Genomic DNA, 18,553 nt, shown 5'->3' with positions numbered 1-18,553 from the left:
CGGCGATGATAGCGCGGCAGGGAAGACGTGAAGAAGGACAAGGCGAAGACGGGGGGACGGGCGAGACAAAGACGGGGCGACCACGTGGTGAAGCCGGGGGCGACGGGCGAAGCGAAAACGTGACGACCACGATGCGAAGACGGCGCAACCACGGTGCGATGACGGAGTGATGGGCGAGGTGAAGACGGGCGAGGTGAAGACGGGCGAAGTGAAGACGGGAGACCGGGCAAGGCGACGGGCAAAGTCAAAACTTACAATTTTGAAACTGGAAATAGAAAAAAAATAGTTTTCTTCACACATTTTTTTCCTTTATTACTATTTCACGATTGACTCAAAACTTTAGAGAAGTTCATCGAAAACAGCCAACACTTACGCAACTTGAAATATAAAAACAAAACAAGTAAAATCTTCGAGATACGAATTGCTCATGTTTTATGTCAAAAGCCAGGTTTTTCTAAAACCCAAACCCAAAGTTAGGAAGATAAGAACAATCAGTGTTCGATCTCAGGCGTGAGACTGGGAATGGAAATTTCAAAAATCTAGAATCTCTACTGAATAGCAGACTGTTTCTATAAAATCGTATACATGGCAAGGTTTTCAATAGGCATTATTACTTTTAAAACTTACAAGTTTGACCAAAGATCTGTCGGTGGTGTTTTCCAGTATTAAATTCACTGAAGTAGTGTGTTCAAACACAATAGGACTCTTCGGTATTCTGGAGGTGTGCGTCTTAGGTTGATGTTGCATTGCCTCTCCATTAATAGGCTTTGCTTGCCTGTGTAATCTTCCTATTCAAATGTATAAAGGAATTAAGCAATATTGACATGGAATTACCCTTTATTGGAAACTGTACTATAAGCCAGAAGTACGTAACGTAACGTACGAAAGGCCGTTTGACTTGTGCTTACCGACATTTCTAGGAAAGTGGTAGAAAAGCTATAAAAACAGCAACATCAGATCCGAAAGTAAACTTTGCTCTTCTCTAATCTCATCCGTAACTCCATTTCACTTGCTTTTTAAATAAACAACTCACTATAGTTTACTATTTGTTTGGGTAATAGCAAAATAAATTGACCATCCTTGGAATTGCTTGAAAATGCTGCAGACCTTACTCTAGCCTCTGACGATCACTGTAACCCAATGTAGAAAATTGAATATCGTACCAATAGGTGGCTATAGTGTTTGGGGGACCGTCTGCAGTAGAAATTCCTGATACAAAGTTGCTACTGATTTTTTATTCGACGCTTTAATACTGTTAAATACTAGTACTTGGTGCTAACATACAATTTGACGTAAAAATGTTGGGGATATGTTTTAGGGCACTTTTCCGCTATTACAGTCATTCGTATCATTTTCGCAGCCCGACTAAGTCGGACTTATTTTGCTATTACCCAAACAAATAGTAAACTATAGAGTGAATTGTTTATTTTAAAAAGCAAGTGAAATGGAGTTACGGATGAGATTAGAGAAGAGCAAAGTTTACTTGCGGATCTGATGTTGCTGTTTTTATAGCTTTTCTACCACTTTCCTAGAAATGTCGGTAAGCACAAGTCAAACGGCCTTTCGTACGTTACGTTACGTACTTCTGGCTTATAGTACAGTTTCCAATAAAGGGTAATTCCATGTCAATATTGCTTAATTCCTTTATACATTTGAATAGGAAGATTACACAGGCAAGCAAAGCCTATTAATGGAGAGGCAATGCAACATCAACCTAAGACGCACACCTCCAGAATACCGAAGAGTCCTATTGTGTTTGAACACACTACTTCAGTGAATTTAATACTGGAAAACACCACCGACAGATCTTTGGTCAAACTTGTAAGTTTTAAAAGTAATAATGCCTATTGAAAACCTTGCCATGTATACGATTTTATAGAAACAGTCTGCTATTCAGTAGAGATTCTAGATTTTTGAAATTTCCATTCCCAGTCTCACGCCTGAGATCGAACACTGATTGTTCTTATCTTCCTAACTTTGGGTTTGGGTTTTAGAAAAACCTGGCTTTTGACATAAAACATGAGCAATTCGTATCTCGAAGATTTTACTTGTTTTGTTTTTATATTTCAAGTTGCGTAAGTGTTGGCTGTTTTCGATGAACTTCTCTAAAGTTTTGAGTCAATCGTGAAATAGTAATAAAGGAAAAAAATGTGTGAAGAAAACTATTTTTTTTCTATTTCCAGTTTCAAAATTGTAAGTTTTGACTTTGCCCGTCGCCTTGCCCGGTCTCCCGTCTTCACTTCGCCCGTCTTCACCTCGCCCGTCTTCACCTCGCCCATCACTCCGTCATCGCACCGTGGTTGCGCCGTCTTCGCATCGTGGTCGTCACGTTTTCGCTTCGCCCGTCGCCCCCGGCTTCACCACGTGGTCGCCCCGTCTTTGTCTCGCCCGTCCCCCCGTCTTCGCCTTGTCCTTCTTCACGTCTTCCCTGCCGCGCTATCATCGCCGCGTCCGTCGCCCCGTCTTCGCCTCCCCCCATCGCCCCGTCTTCGCTTCCCCCCATCGCCCCGTCTTCGCCTCGCCCGTCGTGCCGTCATCGCCTCGTCATCGCCTCGCCCGTCGTGCCGTCATCGCCTCGTCATCGCATCGTCATCGCCTCATCCTCATCTTTGTGGTATCATTGTATTTTATAACGTGTAATTGTTTAGTTAAGGTAATTAACATGTTGGCTGCCACGCCCCTTGATCCCCTTTTTTTTTTAGCTTGACAGGGACGGGCCGCGCTGTTCTGCTCCATGGTCTATCTGCCATGGGGTGGAGCAGCGCCACTGCCCAAGATTGGCCGAAAGGCCTTTAGGCAATGCACCAAAGGGATTCCCTTGATCGATGCGCTTGATGAGACCTGGGGTGTGCATTCCCGTAAAGGTCTCATCATCGTGTCAGCCCGGCCCACCCGGCCCCCTTGGTCGCTATCCCTACGATAGCGACGTAGCGACTGTAGAAATAGTGGCGTGGCAGCCAACCTGTTAATTATTTATGTATGTATGTTTTGTATTGTATTGTCTTATAAGATGTAAATATTAGTGGAGGATTTGTGGGAGGATGGAGGGACAATAAAAATTTTTCACTTTCACATGAATTTTGTTTTTATTTACGAGTATATACATGAACTGGATTGGGAATCGAACCCTTGACCTTTAGCATATCAGTCGAATGCTTTACCATTTAGCCAACTACAACGTTAACTACTAAACAATTTCTTCATTAATATATTTGTTTGTACTTCATAAGTAGATACGCTTTCCAATGTGAATTATTGTTTGTAGAGATGATGGTAGCTCAGTGGTAGAGCGTTCAACTGTGATGTGAAGTGTACGAGGTTCGAATCCCAGAATGGTGAACACAATGTGGATCACTAGAAGACGTGTGACAACATGCAAACACCAAGTCAACAAAAAATAAGAGATTTTCAAAAAATTTGTTTAAAAAAGATTTTTATTGATAATTCTCTGCATATTAGAATTATTTTTGCAACTTTAAAAAGGCACAATAGCCCTTTCAAAAGTTGCCGTCAACCCAGGCAGGGGGAGACACTGCCTTGTTGACCAACCGGGGAGATTACCCGGTGATTGGCTAAGAGAAGCCGGAAGAAGAGCTGAAGATTTGGAACATTTTTACAGGAGCGATTAACCTTTAGTTCGGATTTGTGGGTAGCCACGTCGCCCTCCGTGAACACATCATCGGACTAAGCGGACCCCCACGTCCCCTTTCCGGCCAGAGCCCTCCAAACCTCGGTATATGTTATTTTTAAATATACCGTACAGTAGGGGCATGACCCCCTACGGGCTTATTACGAGTCAAGGGGAAACGGGGCTACGGAAAGGAAGGGAGCCCAGATATGCACTTCAATTTTTGAATTTTAAATACCAGTTTGGGGAAAATAAATAAAGTGTAGGAATTCCATGTTGTCCATCCAATCATCACAATTTATTCAACGTCTTGCCCCAAACCAAAAACATTTAGAGCCAGCGTTACTTTTCACCTTTATTAAAAAAAAACAAAAAATACATTAACTATTGAACAGAAAATTATGTAGGTTAGATATAGTTAGCAAAAGAGCAGAAAATGCTTCGTGTTTACTTACAAGTCCCTTTCTACGAAGATGAGTTTAGGCTTTGAAAGGTTATTTCAAACTGCAACTTCAGGAAAACCATCCGACTCTATCACCAAATAAATCCAAGTTTTCCTGTGCCCTAGAAAAATTCTCGTGTTTAACTAGAATGTTAATGCAATTCTAGATAAATCTCCTACCACATTGGAAATTACTTTTTCCCATCAAGCTGTTGCCAACATCAGTTCTTTAAATACAGCATATCAAACAAAACCTGGAAACAAAGCAGAAAGTAAACAGAACTTTTCAATAAGCTATTAATGGTGTGGTATGCTGCACAACAAGTTTTCACCAAGAACTTGTGCCTTTACCTTTTAGTATTCAACTGCTCATTGGTAACCATCCTAAGAAGAAAAACGATTATGACAATGTGGCACACTTGGCGATATCCTGGGATTCGGCAAAGCATTTCCAATTCGCGAGGCAACCATTATTATGGCAACCAAACTCGATATAGCCCCCTGACAACGAACAAATTGACAGTTCAGTAGGTACTCAGTAACAAGCAATTCCTCCGCTAGATGTCTTCAAAATATAGATACTTAAAAAAAACTCATAATTTTTTGTTTTGTGGTCACAAAAAATACTTGTTGCAAATATGTTCGTTTTTGTTTCTGCAAGTGTAAATGGAGTCAATGTCAAGTGTTCCATGGCCATAAGGATAGGAGGTATTCAAAGTCCTAAAATAAATGTTTTATAGCATTAACCTAGAGAAAAAAGTTAACAATAGAATGGGCAACATTACCAACCAATCACCAGAGAAGGAAAGAAATTCTTCAAAGCAAATACAAAGCTACATGGCTGCCAATATGTACTGCTCCTATTTGTGATAACAATGTATCAGCAAATGGTTTTATTGTTGTTTTGTTTCTAACCTAACCTTAAAATGCAAACCTCCCTTTTTCTTTTGTTAGTGATGAAGATGGAATTTTCTGTCCTACTTGTTTCTGTCATAAACTGTGGGGTCCACCGTTACAAAACTCAACATCAGCAACAATCGTTTCTCACTGCTAAGAACCTGCAAATGTCGTGAATGAAAAAATTTTAATTAAAAATAATTTTAAAAAATAGTTGAAACACCAAGCATTATTAAACGACTCGCCTATATAAGGAAACCGCTGGAACCACAATGTTTGTCTCCACAATCCTGAAATGATTGAAATGACAAGCTTTGTTTTATTTCATTAATTCTAATTTTTAAAAAAGTACAAAGCCTAACTGCATGGTTGAGCAGTTAGGCTTGATGCCTTTTTTAAAAAGCAAGAAGGTAGCAATAACCATTATCTCAATGTGCCTGTTGTGCTTACTTTTAAGGACATGAGTTACCGTCCATGACAGCAAGCAAATAAATTCTTCTTGCGTTCATGGTATGAGACGAAAATAATGGCAAAGAATAATACAATAGTGGAACATGGAAGAATGATTTTGCCACACATTTATGATCCTTCTTAATGGCCATCTGGCATGGAGATGAGAACGAGGGCCAAGGCACCACGTCTTGTTCACAACTTGTGATATTCCTTAAAATTTAGAAAGAAACAAACAATGACTCAACATGAAAAGAATTACTTCTTATAGTTTCTTCTTAATAATGTGCCATTCATTTTGTAATTTAAAAAGGAGTTTCAAATATCGTTAGGTATTCTCAAATTAAAGTTTCTTGTGGAACAATGTTTTTGTTAGAATTAGAATCAATGTCTTTGGTTAACAATGTTTTCTTGGCGAAACATTCACTCAAGTATTACTTTACCATTGCTGCCTGATGTGTCTAATATTTCGCCCGTCAGACGCACACCACATGTTTCACACACGACAACGAACTAGCAAATGGCGACTGATGGCGGTTCACAAAACTCAAGCAACGTTGCCATATATTTCAAAATGGGCGGCGAATTCAATTTAAGACAAAAACTTTTTAGTTTTCTCTCGCACAGGAAGATACTATGCAAAAACTAAATTAAAACAAGGAGGTGACTGGTTGTCTTTCAGGTATTCAATGCTAAGTTATGTATTGTTGGGAAAGATAAATTCATGTTGCGGCTCTCGTGCAATAGGTCCACCAACATCAGTAACACACAAATCCGTACCAATCGTGGAATACTTAACCAACCACACCAAAACGCGTATTTCTTCAAAATTATTTGGGCGTCGCTCAGAATTGAAATTGGACACAAAATTTAAAGAACAAAAATTATAATCAAGTGAGCCTCAACGCATGGATAGGAAAACGTAATGAGGTCAACTTGGGGAAAGAGGTACAGAAGTGAACCCAAAAGCAGCATAGAATCCGATATGTGAACAAATTATTCAATGGGTAAAAAATTATGGGTAAGACAAAATAAAAATAAAATAGGTAATTCATTGATGGGTCTTGCTGTTAGATGTTTCTAGTACGTCGAGGTGGTGGTGGTGGCCATGAGGTATCCTCCTTAACAAGCTCAGGTTCGCTAGTTGTTTTCTTGCCATCACGTGTCCGTTTCGTGGCCGGCACGGCCGGAGATTCATCCGCCATTGTAGCGGCAGATACTGCCGGGCCCTTCTTTTGTCGTGAACGTTTGGCGGCCGGTGCTTTCTCTTCCTCTTCTTTGGCTGTAGCGGCCAAAGTCTCAATGTCGGGGTCGCGTTCCAGCTGGACAGAGACTTTCTTCTCCTCCAGCGCTTCCTTCCGGAACGGAGACACGTTTGACAGCACCTCGACGTGTTGTTTTCTTCGTGACCTCGACATCGGCTTTTATTGTTCATCTATAATAAGCCAGTAAAACACCATTAGGCATAAAAACTCTTAATTCATATATAATATTTCATACGTTACATAATTCGTGAGTTGATTGCTAGCATATTCTTCTGACAGAAGCTTCGGAAGAGACATTTACGATTTTCGTTTACGCTCACCATGGATGCTGGTAGACTAGACATTTAAAGTTAAGACACTTTGCCCAATCCCAACAGATTTGATTCTTACTTGTAAGTTTTAATTGCACAAGAATGCAGCGACGAAATCCGCCGTCTTTTTGCTGTCGACAAAAACGATAGTCTTGGTATCACCGAGATCTTGTAAAACTTCGGTCAGCTTAGCTCTCTTATCTCTTTTCGAGCACTGAAAAAAAAAAAAAAAAAAAAAACAGCTGTTCAACATCCGGATTTGGTGCCACCTACAATGCCTGTTGTGACGAATATGTAGTCTTCCATGTACGTCGCAGCCAGCGCTTGTACTTTATCTGGAAATGTAGCCGAACACATACAAACACGACGGATTCCCTACAGAGAAACAAATAGTATTACATCAGACGAATCTAATACTCAAAAGCCATTTAGCATATACTTTCGGATGCATCGTTGGATGGTTGACAATTTTTTCAACATTGGGGCCGAAACCCATATCAAGCATTCGATCATCTTCGTCCAAAATTTAAAACCTGACCCCCGAGAAGTCAAGTACTCCACGGTCGAGAAAATCGTTGAATCGCCCCGCGGTCGCGACAAGAATATTACACCCAGCTTGAAGATTTGACCGCTGATGGCTCGTCACAGTTCCTCCAAATATAATCACAGACTTTAAAACCGAACTGTAGGAGAATTTACACGCCTCGCGTTGAATTTGAATGGCCAATTCACGAAATGGGTGCGACAATTACAACTTCTGGCTTTTGCCCCATGGCATGAGACGCAGCAGCAACACCTTGTTCTAACAATGTTCAAAACCGGTACCAAGTACGCTGCCTGCATAAAAAAATTTGAAATTTTAGATGACATAATCAACGAATATCACGAAGGGTTTGTTGAATATCTTAGATGCAATTGGACCTTTTAGTAGTCGTAATTACCGGCGTGCCCACTCAATATTACTTTTACTTCAACTTGCCCAGTTCACACCGACCCCTTTGAATCAAGCCAGTACAGGACATCCAGGTTTCAAAATTACTAACCGTTAATTAATTGGATTAACGTTTTGCCGGGGCCCGTGACAGCACATGCAATTAAATCTCTTTTGGCAAGAATACCAGCAACTGAAGCTTTTTGAACAGGTGTTGGTTTTATATGTAGCCTGAATTCTTAATGTTTTGAAGTAGTAGTTGGCGCAGGCCGGCTTCTTTGAACGGTGTTATATATTGAGGTACATCTTTTACTGTAACCTAAAGCAAACCTAATAGATATTTTTAAATCATAAAATACAGTTTCGAGAAATGGCTTACCTGAAGGACGAATTTAACAAAATTGTTAAAGCATTCCCCACAGACGATGCCCTTAAACAGTTTCTTTTCATCGCAGCTGTCATGTCACAGTCTCCGGAATGTATTGCTCATGCTGCTTTCCATCTTCCGTCAATTCACTGAATAGATTCGGGCAGCCTTTCGAGGTGTGGCCAGCTTCACGACACTAGGGGTAAAAACATATTAAAGTAATCACACTAGGAATACAAGAAAACACTTACCGTGTTGTTTCGCAATCATTATCTTCAAAGCCAGGGTTTTAAGACGACAAACTCCGAAATACACATTTTCCTAGAGTACGATCGATCACTGACAGCTAGAAAAATTCGTTTTACAATAAAAAAATAATGTTATTTAATTTACCAATCTTTATTCCATTTCTACGTATTCAGATTACATACCTTTTCAGTTCTCTTTCTCCAACATCCCGGGCAGGAAGCTCACTGATTGACCACTTCCATCAACAATTACTGAGTAAAACTACCTTCTTAATGTGGTAATGGCGGCGAAAAATGCGGGAATAAGTCCGATACTTTAGAACCATGGCCTACTATAATAAACGGCCAGCAAGCGCGCAATACCTCCTGCGCCTAAAACTAAATTGCCAGAGGGGCCTAATACCCCAAATCGAATTCCACTTTCCACAGCATGAATCCACCTATTCCGATTTCCTTCATTTTTGCCACTGATTGGCATTGGGGGAGAGGTTCTAACGCCGTAGTACCCCAACCAGAATTCCACTTTCCACAACCTCTCTCCACGTATTTCCATTGTATATTTGTTACCAAACAGTGGAAAGTGGAGCTCGATTTGGGGTATTAGGCCCCTCTGGCAATTTAGTTTTAGGCGCAGGAGGTATTGCGCGCTTGCTGGCCGTTTATTATAGTAGGCCATGTTTAGAACCAAGCGACCCCCCCCCCCTCTTGCAACGTTGCCTATTGGAAAACGGAAAACATAAAAAAAGTAATGTAATCAGAGTCATGACTCTGATGTAATTAAACGTTTTATAATTCAAAATTTTTATTTTCATTTTGTGACAGGACCTGTGTACGAACACTGATGTGAAGGAAAATGACGGTATTCATAGCTTCATTTTTTTCACTCAAGTGGGATTTTATTCTGAGGTATAGCGCTTAGCCAGCCGCAGCCGCCGCTTAGCAGTCGAAGTCTAAAATGTTCAAACTGAATGTCGTACCAATAGATGGCCATACTGTATGGCGGACCGTTTCTGATAAAAATTCTTGTTCTATAATTAATTCATTATTAGCTGTTTATTTCTCGCGAACTCAAAAAATGACAATATGACTTTAACCAGTAAATGATTTAAAAAATTACAACACAAAAGAATCATTCCGATAATTCATTAACCTTTTGGCTACCAATTCTGCCATTTAAGGAAAACATATTAGTTTTGCTCCCAAACAAAAAAGGTGGTTTGTTTATTGCCAAGCATTCTTTGAGGCGTATATACAAAACGGAAATTTGCTTACTTCTATTGGTGTACGTAATAATGAGCAACTTTAGCAAATGATGCGAGCATAACATTTGGAGAAGACAAAAGGCGGAAAAATCACAGCTCAGCAGGTCAGTGCATATTTAAGCCACTAAACGGGAAAAAAAAAAAAACAAATCACAAATTAATTGCATGAAAACACAATGCCATTCATTTCTATTTGTATTACCTCCGCGAGTGTTAGCTTGACACTTCCATTCTGGAGAGGGTCTCTCTTGTCAAATGTTCCTGATTCCGCACAACGAAGTTAGTTTCAAATAGTAATTTCAAACACAAATAATCATCTAGGTTACCAAATGCTACGGTGAGGTGAAGGACAGCCGAGACGAAATCTCCGAAACGCAGCGTGCCATCCTTCCGCATGTGACGTAAAATGAGTGCCGAAAGAACATCATTGCTCACCTGGAATCCGACGTCATGAAGGGCGTCCCGGAAACGTTCAGCCCTCAAAATACCAGTCTTTTCTTTCGTGTGTGACTTGAAAGCTGTTTGCCATTGTTTCAGACTGGCCATAAAATCACGGAAATCCGTCAATTTCAATCTGCCTAGTCCCGATACCTTTTTTTTTTTTTTTTTCCCAAGATAAAAAAAAAAAATGATCGTTTAGAATTTCAATTCAACCACCATGAAAAGGTAAAAATAAACGGCTTACGTCAAAGACAAGGACGAGTTGCCGGCAGACGTCCAAATTTGCGCAGCTCTTGATATAATCTATAAAAGAGAGAGAGAGATCGATCTCAGAGCTTCAAATTGTAATGATTAAGTCGTTGACTAAGTGGGTAGGTGGGCTCACCATTCGGTAGGCAAGCCTCGAGCAATTCGTGCAACTCGAATGCGTTAACGGTGCGATGCTCGTCGGCCAATTGCAGGAAGACGGCCTCGTATTGGGCAACGTTTTTGCCGTCAGACGTTTGAGCGTTGTATCCATTAATGATGGGAGGCGCTCGAATCAAAGTCGATTTCATTTGACAAGGCAACATATCCACCAGCCTAACGTCGGAAAACAAAACAAAACAAAACAAAAAACTTGGTCAATGTCAAATCGTTCGTTTGTGGGCAAATGTTTACTTGAGCTTAATCGCCTGAGTGCTGTACACGCGCAGAGTAAAAGATCCTTCGTGACCCGCTTCGAAAGTTGTCGGAACGATCAGATAACCACCTTGATCCATTTGAGAGCGCTGACTCACCTGTCACGAAAACGGAAAAAATGCAATTGTTTTGTCGAGTTGTTAAATAAGAAAGATGGACACCTGACGTACCTGCCGACTGTTGGTGTACTGCGAATTGACGAGACTCTTGGTCTTTTTGAAGAAAGCTCGATTGATGAGGTCTGAACCGGTGAGTTTCGGCAGTGGATAGACGGAGAAGCCGATGACTTTGGGCTCCAAAACACTGTGCTGGTTCAGGGAAATGACGACCTCGTCGCCATCGCTCACAATCAGATGCAATTGCGGATTAATGTGGAATGTTTCTATCAAAGATTCAATCGGTTATTCATCATACGAATGTTTGCTAGTCCCATCTCGTTTAACTGGCATGTGTCTATCAGTCCCAGAAAAAAAAAAAAAAAAAAAAGCTAAAATTCTTACCGGAATTGTTGCGACATCCGCCAGCAGTGACTCCTCTTTGCCAACATCCTTGATAGACGCGAGTGATCCACGGAACTAGAAGGCCAACGATACGAATCATTATGCAGGCAATTATTCACGTCCCCTCGAGGCAAATTTGGAATGTTACCTCTGCCTTGGAGAGTTGGCTCGTCGCGACTGGTTTCCGCGTCGAGATGGACGCACTCGATGGCGGTGAACGTCTGGACGAAATCGGGGAAACTGAGATAGAATTCACCATCGGCCAGCTGGTCCGAGGCGAGTCGCTCTCGTTCGGACGCCGACACGGACGCGTCCCAGTTTTTAGCGTCACCGCGGCACCAGTCGCCCGTGCTCTCGCCGTGACGGCCGTACGGGCAACGTAAACGAAGAAGCGGCACGCTCTCCTCCGACAGCGTGTCCACCTTTTAATTTAAACGTCAAAATTGCAATGAATGAATGAATTAATAATTGAATTTTTTTTTTTTTAATTCACCTTGTCGACGGCGCAAATTTTGTAATTGATGCCGACTAGGACGCCGATGGGCAGCCGATCGGTGACGCTTCGAGATGATTGCGATTGTTCTTTAGTCGTCTGGCCGTTGGTGGTCGTGCTGCTGTTGTTGGACGAGATGCTGTTGTTGTTGTTGTTGTTGTTGTTCTCTTTGTTGTTGGGCTGCGGCGACGTCAAACTGTGGGGCGAGTTGTTGCTGCTGCTGCTGCTGCTGCTGGTCGTGCTCGTTGGAGGGCGATGGGCGACGGCCGTCAGAATGGAAGTGTTGGCCAAAAGGCGGGCCAGCAGCCGGACGTGGAACGAGCCGTCCGCTTTGTTGTGACCGCCGACCACCGAAAGACTTTCCGTTACTCCGCCGGTAAGATCCGCCAGACCGTCCAATGTGGTGCCGTATTTCAATGCTTCGTACGAGCCGTGCAACCTGTCCATGATCATTACGCACTCCGTTACGATTAAAATAAAATGCTAGCTTCCAAATCATAACATTTTTTTTTTTTTAGTTCTTTCGAATTTCGGGTTGTCCTAATTGTGGTGCAAAGGCGGTAATATTTGGAGAATAAAAGATGTACTTACTTGGCGTAGGCTTTCTCCAAAAGACAAGGCCAAAACTGACCGGAATTGAGGCAATGCGCGAAAACCAGCCGGCCATTGACTGTTGGCAAACGATCGTCCACAGTCTGAAAGAAGAGAACAAAAACAAACAAGAAGCCCAGTATTTATTTTGGCGTTTCAAGGATTTGACTTTAGCTTTTCTTATTTTTTTTTTTTGTTTTTTTTTAGTTTCATCATTAACTAGCGATTATTACCACTTCGACCCATTCGCCGCACCACCAGACTCGAAACCGGAACGCTCCGCAATAACCTAAGGGTAAAATTTGTATTTAAAAACATCAGTTGAATTACTTTCAAAATGCCTTCCTTTTTTGTTAGAAACATCTTTTTTTTTTGTCTGTGTGTGTGTTTCGCACAAAAGAGAAAGAAAACTATACAATCACCTCATTTTGTATGAATAAAGAGAATGCCATTCGATTTGCTTGATACCTGTTGAAGGATTACTTCCATCCAGAGCCGTGTCGAAACCCTGGTCGGCTGGAACGACCCGGTAGAAAAATCCTTTAGTCAAAAAGAGGCAGCCCAGCGTAGAGACGAGCCAACGATCGCCTAATTTGCCCGGCACAACGTCCAGCACCGAGCTACCTTCTCGTATAAACACCGGATTGGTCGCCAATTCCTAGTAGAAACGGTGATCAGGCGTGTGAAACATTTGTCTTTTTCTTTCTTTTTTTTTTCTGTTTTTATCAATAAAAACAGAAAAATCAGTTAACAAATGAAAAAAAAAAAGAATCGAATTTCTTTGGCGTCATGATGGCGTAACGGAATGGACAGTTCATTGGTTCCGTGTTTGCATTCACACGCAGCTGGAACGTTCCGTTTTCATCGGTTTAGACTTTCACGAAAAATTTCCCTTTTCTTTATGATTATTATGCGTAGTCAGTACTGACGCGAGCACCCTCTTCCTCTTTTTTTTTTTTTTTTTTTCTTTTTAAAGGAAAACTGTTTCTCTCTCTCTCTTTTTTTTTAGAGAAGTCCATCAGTGGTGTAGGAAAGGGAAAAAAACAAATAGAAACTCTTTGGTTTTGCGCTGTTTTTTCGTTTTCATCTGAGCGGATGATTAATTCCCCCAGGTTATTCAGAGAAACAAGTTGCGTGTCGCAATGGACGGTAGTCGTCGTCGTCGTCGTCGTCGTCACAGTCACACACACACACACACAGCTCCAACAAGAAAATGGCCATCATTGGTGAAAATTGGCACTTGTTGCGTGTGGTGGCACTTTCTGTTGTGCGCAAAGACATCGGAGAAACGTGTTGTGTGTGTGTGTGGCTCTATGCGCGATTATCAATGTTTTTCTTTTCTTTTCCTTCTCTTTCTGGCCAGTTATAATCCATCACAAAGTTGGGCAAGCGAATATTATTCCTTCTCTTTATATCCTGGGCTGCGCACAGCGTGTGACGTAAGACACGTTTCCATGGGAAAGCCAGAAAGTTAAAAATAATAATAAACAAGAGACACAAGAGGGAACGGCCTTGAATGTTGCAACAACAGTAGGTGAAAGTTGGGCCGACCACTTTCACAATCGACCCCGACTCCCTTTTCCCAGCTCTTTTGGGAACATTTCCTTGGCTTGGCTTTTAGCTGTTTAAACTCGTAATGACGCCACGTAAGGAAATGTGATTTGGGTGTTTGCATTTTTTTTTTTTTTTTTTTTTACCTTGGGCCTTTTCCAGACGAACTGAAACGGTGGCGATTGGTGGTAAAAGATGGACGTCTGTGTTGTAGGGAAGTCCGCGTCTTCCCAAAGCTCGCCGCGTTTAACGCACTGGCGCCGGATGCGCTCGTATTCGGACATGGCCGCACAATTCCTGTCATAAAAAAAAAAATAATATTTGAATAAAAAATGATAAAACATTGAAATTCTTTCAGGAAAAAAAGAAAAAAAAAAAAACGTCGCCATAATGGAACTTGTTTTCAAAGCAGACAAAATAACTATCAAACTATTTGCATATGGAGACGTTTCGTTGACGGATGTCTCTGTTTCAGTGGGTCAACTTGTGTTTGATCTTATGACAATAACGGATCTCGAATGGCAGTCACGACGCATTTGAATTAAAATAAAAAATGCAGTGTCATCGTGAAACGCCATTTCAAAAAAAAAAAAAAAAAATTAAATTAGAAAAGAATACGCTAATAAATCGCGAAAGCGACGTACGTGCGCGACCGTGAGGCGCAGGTGCGTTTGCCTCCCACTACCAATTCACGATGATGAAATGATATACGAAACACCTGTGATGCAACCTCGTTTTTTTTTTTCAAGTCCCGTTTTGTTAATTTGAAAAAGAGTAAATTTCCATTAATCGGATCCGCAGGCAAACGAGATAGAAAAAAATAAAAATAAAAATGTTACCTTAGGAATAATAATCGTAAAAAAGAATGAAGAGAAAAAAAGATCCCGTTTGTTGATTTTTAAGGAGAGGCGCAGACAGGAAACGACGTTAAAAAAAAAAAAAAAATACAAATTTAATTATTTCTTTCTTTTTTTTTTTCACGCTCTTTTTCTGTTATCGGTTTCACAGGGCGGTCGTGACGTGTTCGAACGGCGTGTGGGTAGACGGACGTGCCCGTGTACTTTGTTAGTCAACGTTAACAATAAAAAACCAAAAAAAAAGGTTTTTCTTTTTTTTTTTTTTTTTTCTTTTCTTTTCTTTAAATGTGCAGGAAAATAAATAACATTATTCACAAGAATTTTTCGACCCCGGTGAGAGCCAATGGTTTCGAATTTCCTCCCCTCCAAAATAGCTGAGTGGGTACCTGTTACGTGCGCCAGGGCGAGCCAAACAATTTTTCAATCAGTGGACGTGATTTGAACACGCAGGGGAAAGTGACGTTTCTTACTCGACAGAATAAAAAACAAAAAAAAAAAAACTTTCCTCTTTGCAGTGTGACGTCAAAACGGAAATGACACGAAACGCAAATGAAACGTCATTTGACACCCTTTGCCGACTATTGATTAAGATTTCTCCTACACACGTTGTTTTTTTTTACCTGATTTCAACGCAACAAGAAAATTGAGATGATTTCTCTTAATTTTTTTCCAAAAATCTTCGAGGGGAGAGGCTGCGGTTGAAATCACCAAGCCATTTAGAAAAGGCTAAAAGAAAACAAAAACAACCGAGGGTGATGTGAAATAGCGATGGTGGTAACAGCGCGCACGAGTTTTCACATGTAACAACCACTGACACTAACAAAAAAAAACACTTTGCGGAGGTGGAAGCAGTTGAAGAGCAACAAAACGAGCACCAAACTGTAATTACATAAAAAACAAAAAACAAAAAACAAACAGGCGCAAAATGCAAGTGAAAATCCGTCAAAAGAACAAGGCGAAATAGGGAGAGTCAGAGCGGAGCGTGTGACGAGCTGAAAGCAACTGATGACCATGAGGTACTGTACCACTACTGTAATACCAAAAATATGTATGCTGGAACAAGAAAAGGACCCGAGAAGGTTCTCTCTCTCTCTCTCTCTCTTTTCTTTTTCTCTCTCTCTCTCTCTCTCTCTCTCTTACTATTCCATCCACCAGTTTTCTTTCGACTGCCTTCCTTCCTCCTTCAGCTAACATGTCTGGTGTACAGCAGATAAGGCCAGGTGAGAGCCTCGGGGCGAAATGCCGCAGCCGAACACAAACACTGGCTCCTATCAACAGCGCCTCTAGCCATTCAAAAGAAAGAAGAAAAACATTTTCTATTGCCTTTCTTCTTCATGGATGTTATCTTGGACCTTCTCTTTGGCATTCAAAAAGGTTGGCCTTTTTTTTCTTTTCCTCGTGCAGCGCGGCCGCTCCTTCCAAGTCTAGTGGCTTTTCATCCCACACACGCAAAGAATTCCAAGAAGCGCAATCAAATGATGACACCTTCTTCTTTTTGGACGGCAAAATGGAAGCGATGACGTTCAGGAAAAATTCCTAAATGTTTCGTCGATGAACAAAAATCTTCAGGGTCTTTTGGGCAGAGGACAAAAACATCGTGGGTGTGTTATCATCGACTGTTAAATTATTTTCGTTTTCTTTTACGGGGGCAGGTTCAACGGAACCTTGAAAAAATTCAAGATTGGAGATAACAACAGTAAAAAAAAAAAAAAAAAAAAAAAAAAAATCTCCCATTAATTTGGACGTGTTTTGTTAAGAAAATAAAAAAGAGCGCCAGTTTTTTTTCAATGTGACCTAGAGAAGACGTGTCGTGTCCGTGATCCGCGCTAACCGTGAGGAAGCCCTACATGTCTCCCCCGTGCAAATGTCACTCCCGCAAATCCAAAAAGAACAAACAGCCATTTGGATTCTTAAGGCAAAAAAAAAAAAAAAAAAAAAATTGAATTTGAAATTCGCAAAGAAAAAAATTAAGAAAGACTTAAAAGTACCGAACGAGTAATGGCCACTAGAGCCGTTGTTGTTTGCCATCGTCTAACACACACACAATGGCTGTTTTGTTTGAAACACGGCTAGAAAGTTAGCTGGTGACATCGATGCCCGGCCCTGGTGTTTTACGCCAATGCAATTTATGCTTTTCTTTACAGCGCATCAGAAAAATAATCATTTTTTTTTTCTTGCGGTCTATTCACCTCATCCATTTGCTGTTTTTTTTTTTTTTTTTTTTTTACTGATACTCAAAAAAAAAAAAAGGGACCCAATTTATTTTTTTTTTTTTTGAAACTTGCCTCTTTTCTTTTCCCCGCGCTCTCCGACACGTTCAATTTGCAGTCGCATTAATAACAATAAAAAAAGAAAAGAGGACCATATCTCTACCTTCTTTTTTTTTTTTTGTGGGTAAGAGCAAACGAGATGGAAAGAAATAGAGTGTACATCACGTTGTGTTCCACATAGGCACCCGACCGATATATGCCCAGAAATGTGCTAAAGTATTCCAACGGCCCGCCACGCTTACCCGTCCAGCAACGCAGCAGAACGGACAGATTTTTCTCTCTCTGGTTATTGCGCCGCAATGAACTAACAACGCCTCAAAACTAACAGCTGTGTGAAATTATTTCACCGTTTCCATTACATAGACACACTGCCGGACACCCAACAGAAAAGAAAAAAAAAAAAAAAAAACTCATTTTCAATAGTTTACGAGCCCGCCATTGATTATTCAAGCCGACAAAGTGATGGAGCTCAAAAAAAAAAAATGTCGATAGAGAGAGAAAAGAAAATTAGATTGTACGGTATGCTTCTTTAAATCTTGTTTTTTTTTTTTCTACTAGAAATAACCCCCCCCCCCTAAAAAAAAAAAAAAAAATAAAAATAAAATTGTATAAACACACGTCTATACAAAGATATCGGATTGGATCCTTTTCCCGATTTGCCTCAGGTGTGTGTATAAAGAACTATTTTGTCGAGTGCGTGTCATGATTGGATTGGAAAGCCTATCAAAAGTTTGGTCCCTTCCTCTTCCATCCCACACCTTTTTTTTTTTTTTTGCCGGGTTACCTTATAACCTCTGCGCGCCTAATTGGTTGCCCTGAATTCGCATTCTGCACACTGTGCGCTGTTATACACGAATCGATCATTTGTTTCTACTTCATTTCTAAAAAAAAATATGATCAAACAAAAAAAAATCTAAAAGCTTCTTGGTACCTCTTTTTTTTTTTTGTGTGTTGTTCTCCAAAGGGTGGATTTTTATCCTTCCCCCCTTTTTTTTTTTTTTTTAAACAACAAAAACATGAAAAAACTGGGTTTTTTCTTCTCCAACACACACAAAAAAAAGGTAGGGAAAAAGCTTGTAGAGCTTCGAAATCCGTTAGATCACTAAATAATGACGAAACGGGAGGGGGATGGGGAAGGCGGATCGGTACTCTATATGTACCAACGACACACACACACACACACACACACAAAAATAACATAGACTTATAACTAGCCGGAAAAAAAAAAAAGAAGGGCCCCCAAAGTTGAAAGCACCCCATTGGAAAATCATAATTCCATACCTGAGTGTCGAGTGGGGGAAGGCGGACATGCGCTACGGTGTCAATCAGATCGGTCCGTTTGGGTTGCATGATGTTGGCGAGTGCCTC

General features: G+C 40.8%; 2 protein-coding genes and 4 long non-coding RNA genes across 8 annotated transcripts in view; 2 read left to right on the top strand and 4 right to left on the bottom strand.

Annotated features, from left to right (window-relative positions):
- The window catches only part of LOC130700344 (ran-binding protein 10-like), a 34,525-nt gene that overhangs the window by 3,235 nt on the left and 12,737 nt on the right, over positions 1–18,553 (top strand). The gene's annotated exons all lie outside the window — the stretch shown is intronic.
- On the bottom strand, positions 43–1,113 carry LOC130700105 (uncharacterized). Its single transcript, XR_009003653.2, has 3 exons — positions 909–1,113; positions 628–788; positions 43–265 (listed from the first exon to the last, which is right to left on the bottom strand). It is a non-coding gene; the product is annotated as an uncharacterized LOC130700105 (long non-coding RNA).
- LOC130700054 (uncharacterized) lies at positions 1,136–2,468 on the top strand. Its single transcript, XR_009003646.2, has 3 exons — positions 1,136–1,540; positions 1,661–1,821; positions 2,184–2,468. It is a non-coding gene; the product is annotated as an uncharacterized LOC130700054 (long non-coding RNA).
- LOC130700541 (uncharacterized) lies at positions 3,905–5,106 on the bottom strand. The gene is made up of 7 exons (XR_009003828.2): positions 4,991–5,106; positions 4,856–4,930; positions 4,698–4,790; positions 4,422–4,635; positions 4,251–4,324; positions 4,084–4,192; positions 3,905–3,981 (listed from the first exon to the last, which is right to left on the bottom strand). It is a non-coding gene; the product is annotated as an uncharacterized LOC130700541 (long non-coding RNA).
- On the bottom strand, positions 6,103–8,858 carry LOC130700357 (uncharacterized). 2 transcript variants are annotated; one of them, XR_009421522.1, is made up of 8 exons: positions 8,723–8,858; positions 8,543–8,637; positions 8,304–8,487; positions 8,037–8,243; positions 7,433–7,830; positions 7,073–7,368; positions 6,918–7,018; positions 6,103–6,852 (listed from the first exon to the last, which is right to left on the bottom strand). It is a non-coding gene; the product is annotated as an uncharacterized LOC130700357 (long non-coding RNA). The 2 variants fall into 2 exon arrangements; XR_009003753.2 differs by having other exon boundaries at positions 6,923–7,018.
- On the bottom strand, positions 9,731–18,510 carry LOC130700337 (calpain-C-like). Of its 2 annotated transcripts, none has more exons than XM_057522379.2 (15): positions 18,467–18,510; positions 14,205–14,355; positions 12,976–13,165; positions 12,741–12,796; positions 12,508–12,611; positions 11,917–12,355; positions 11,572–11,845; positions 11,424–11,498; positions 11,094–11,305; positions 10,903–11,021; positions 10,628–10,824; positions 10,487–10,545; positions 10,128–10,392; positions 10,004–10,062; positions 9,731–9,925 (listed from the first exon to the last, which is right to left on the bottom strand). In XM_057522379.2, the coding sequence occupies exons 1-15, from the start codon at positions 18,493–18,495 to the stop codon at positions 9,899–9,901; spliced, it is 2,256 nt and encodes a 751-aa protein (XP_057378362.1). In that variant the 5' UTR covers positions 18,496–18,510; the 3' UTR covers positions 9,731–9,898. The 2 variants fall into 2 exon arrangements, with proteins under 2 accessions (XP_057378362.1, XP_057378363.1); XM_057522380.2 differs by lacking the exon at positions 18,467–18,510 and adding an exon at positions 15,536–15,887.

Source organism: Daphnia carinata, chromosome 8 (assembly GCF_022539665.2).
Source record: "Daphnia carinata strain CSIRO-1 chromosome 8, CSIRO_AGI_Dcar_HiC_V3, whole genome shotgun sequence".
Classification (NCBI taxonomy): domain Eukaryota; kingdom Metazoa; phylum Arthropoda; class Branchiopoda; order Diplostraca; family Daphniidae; genus Daphnia; species Daphnia carinata.
This window is presented reverse-complemented; position numbering and strand designations above follow the sequence as displayed.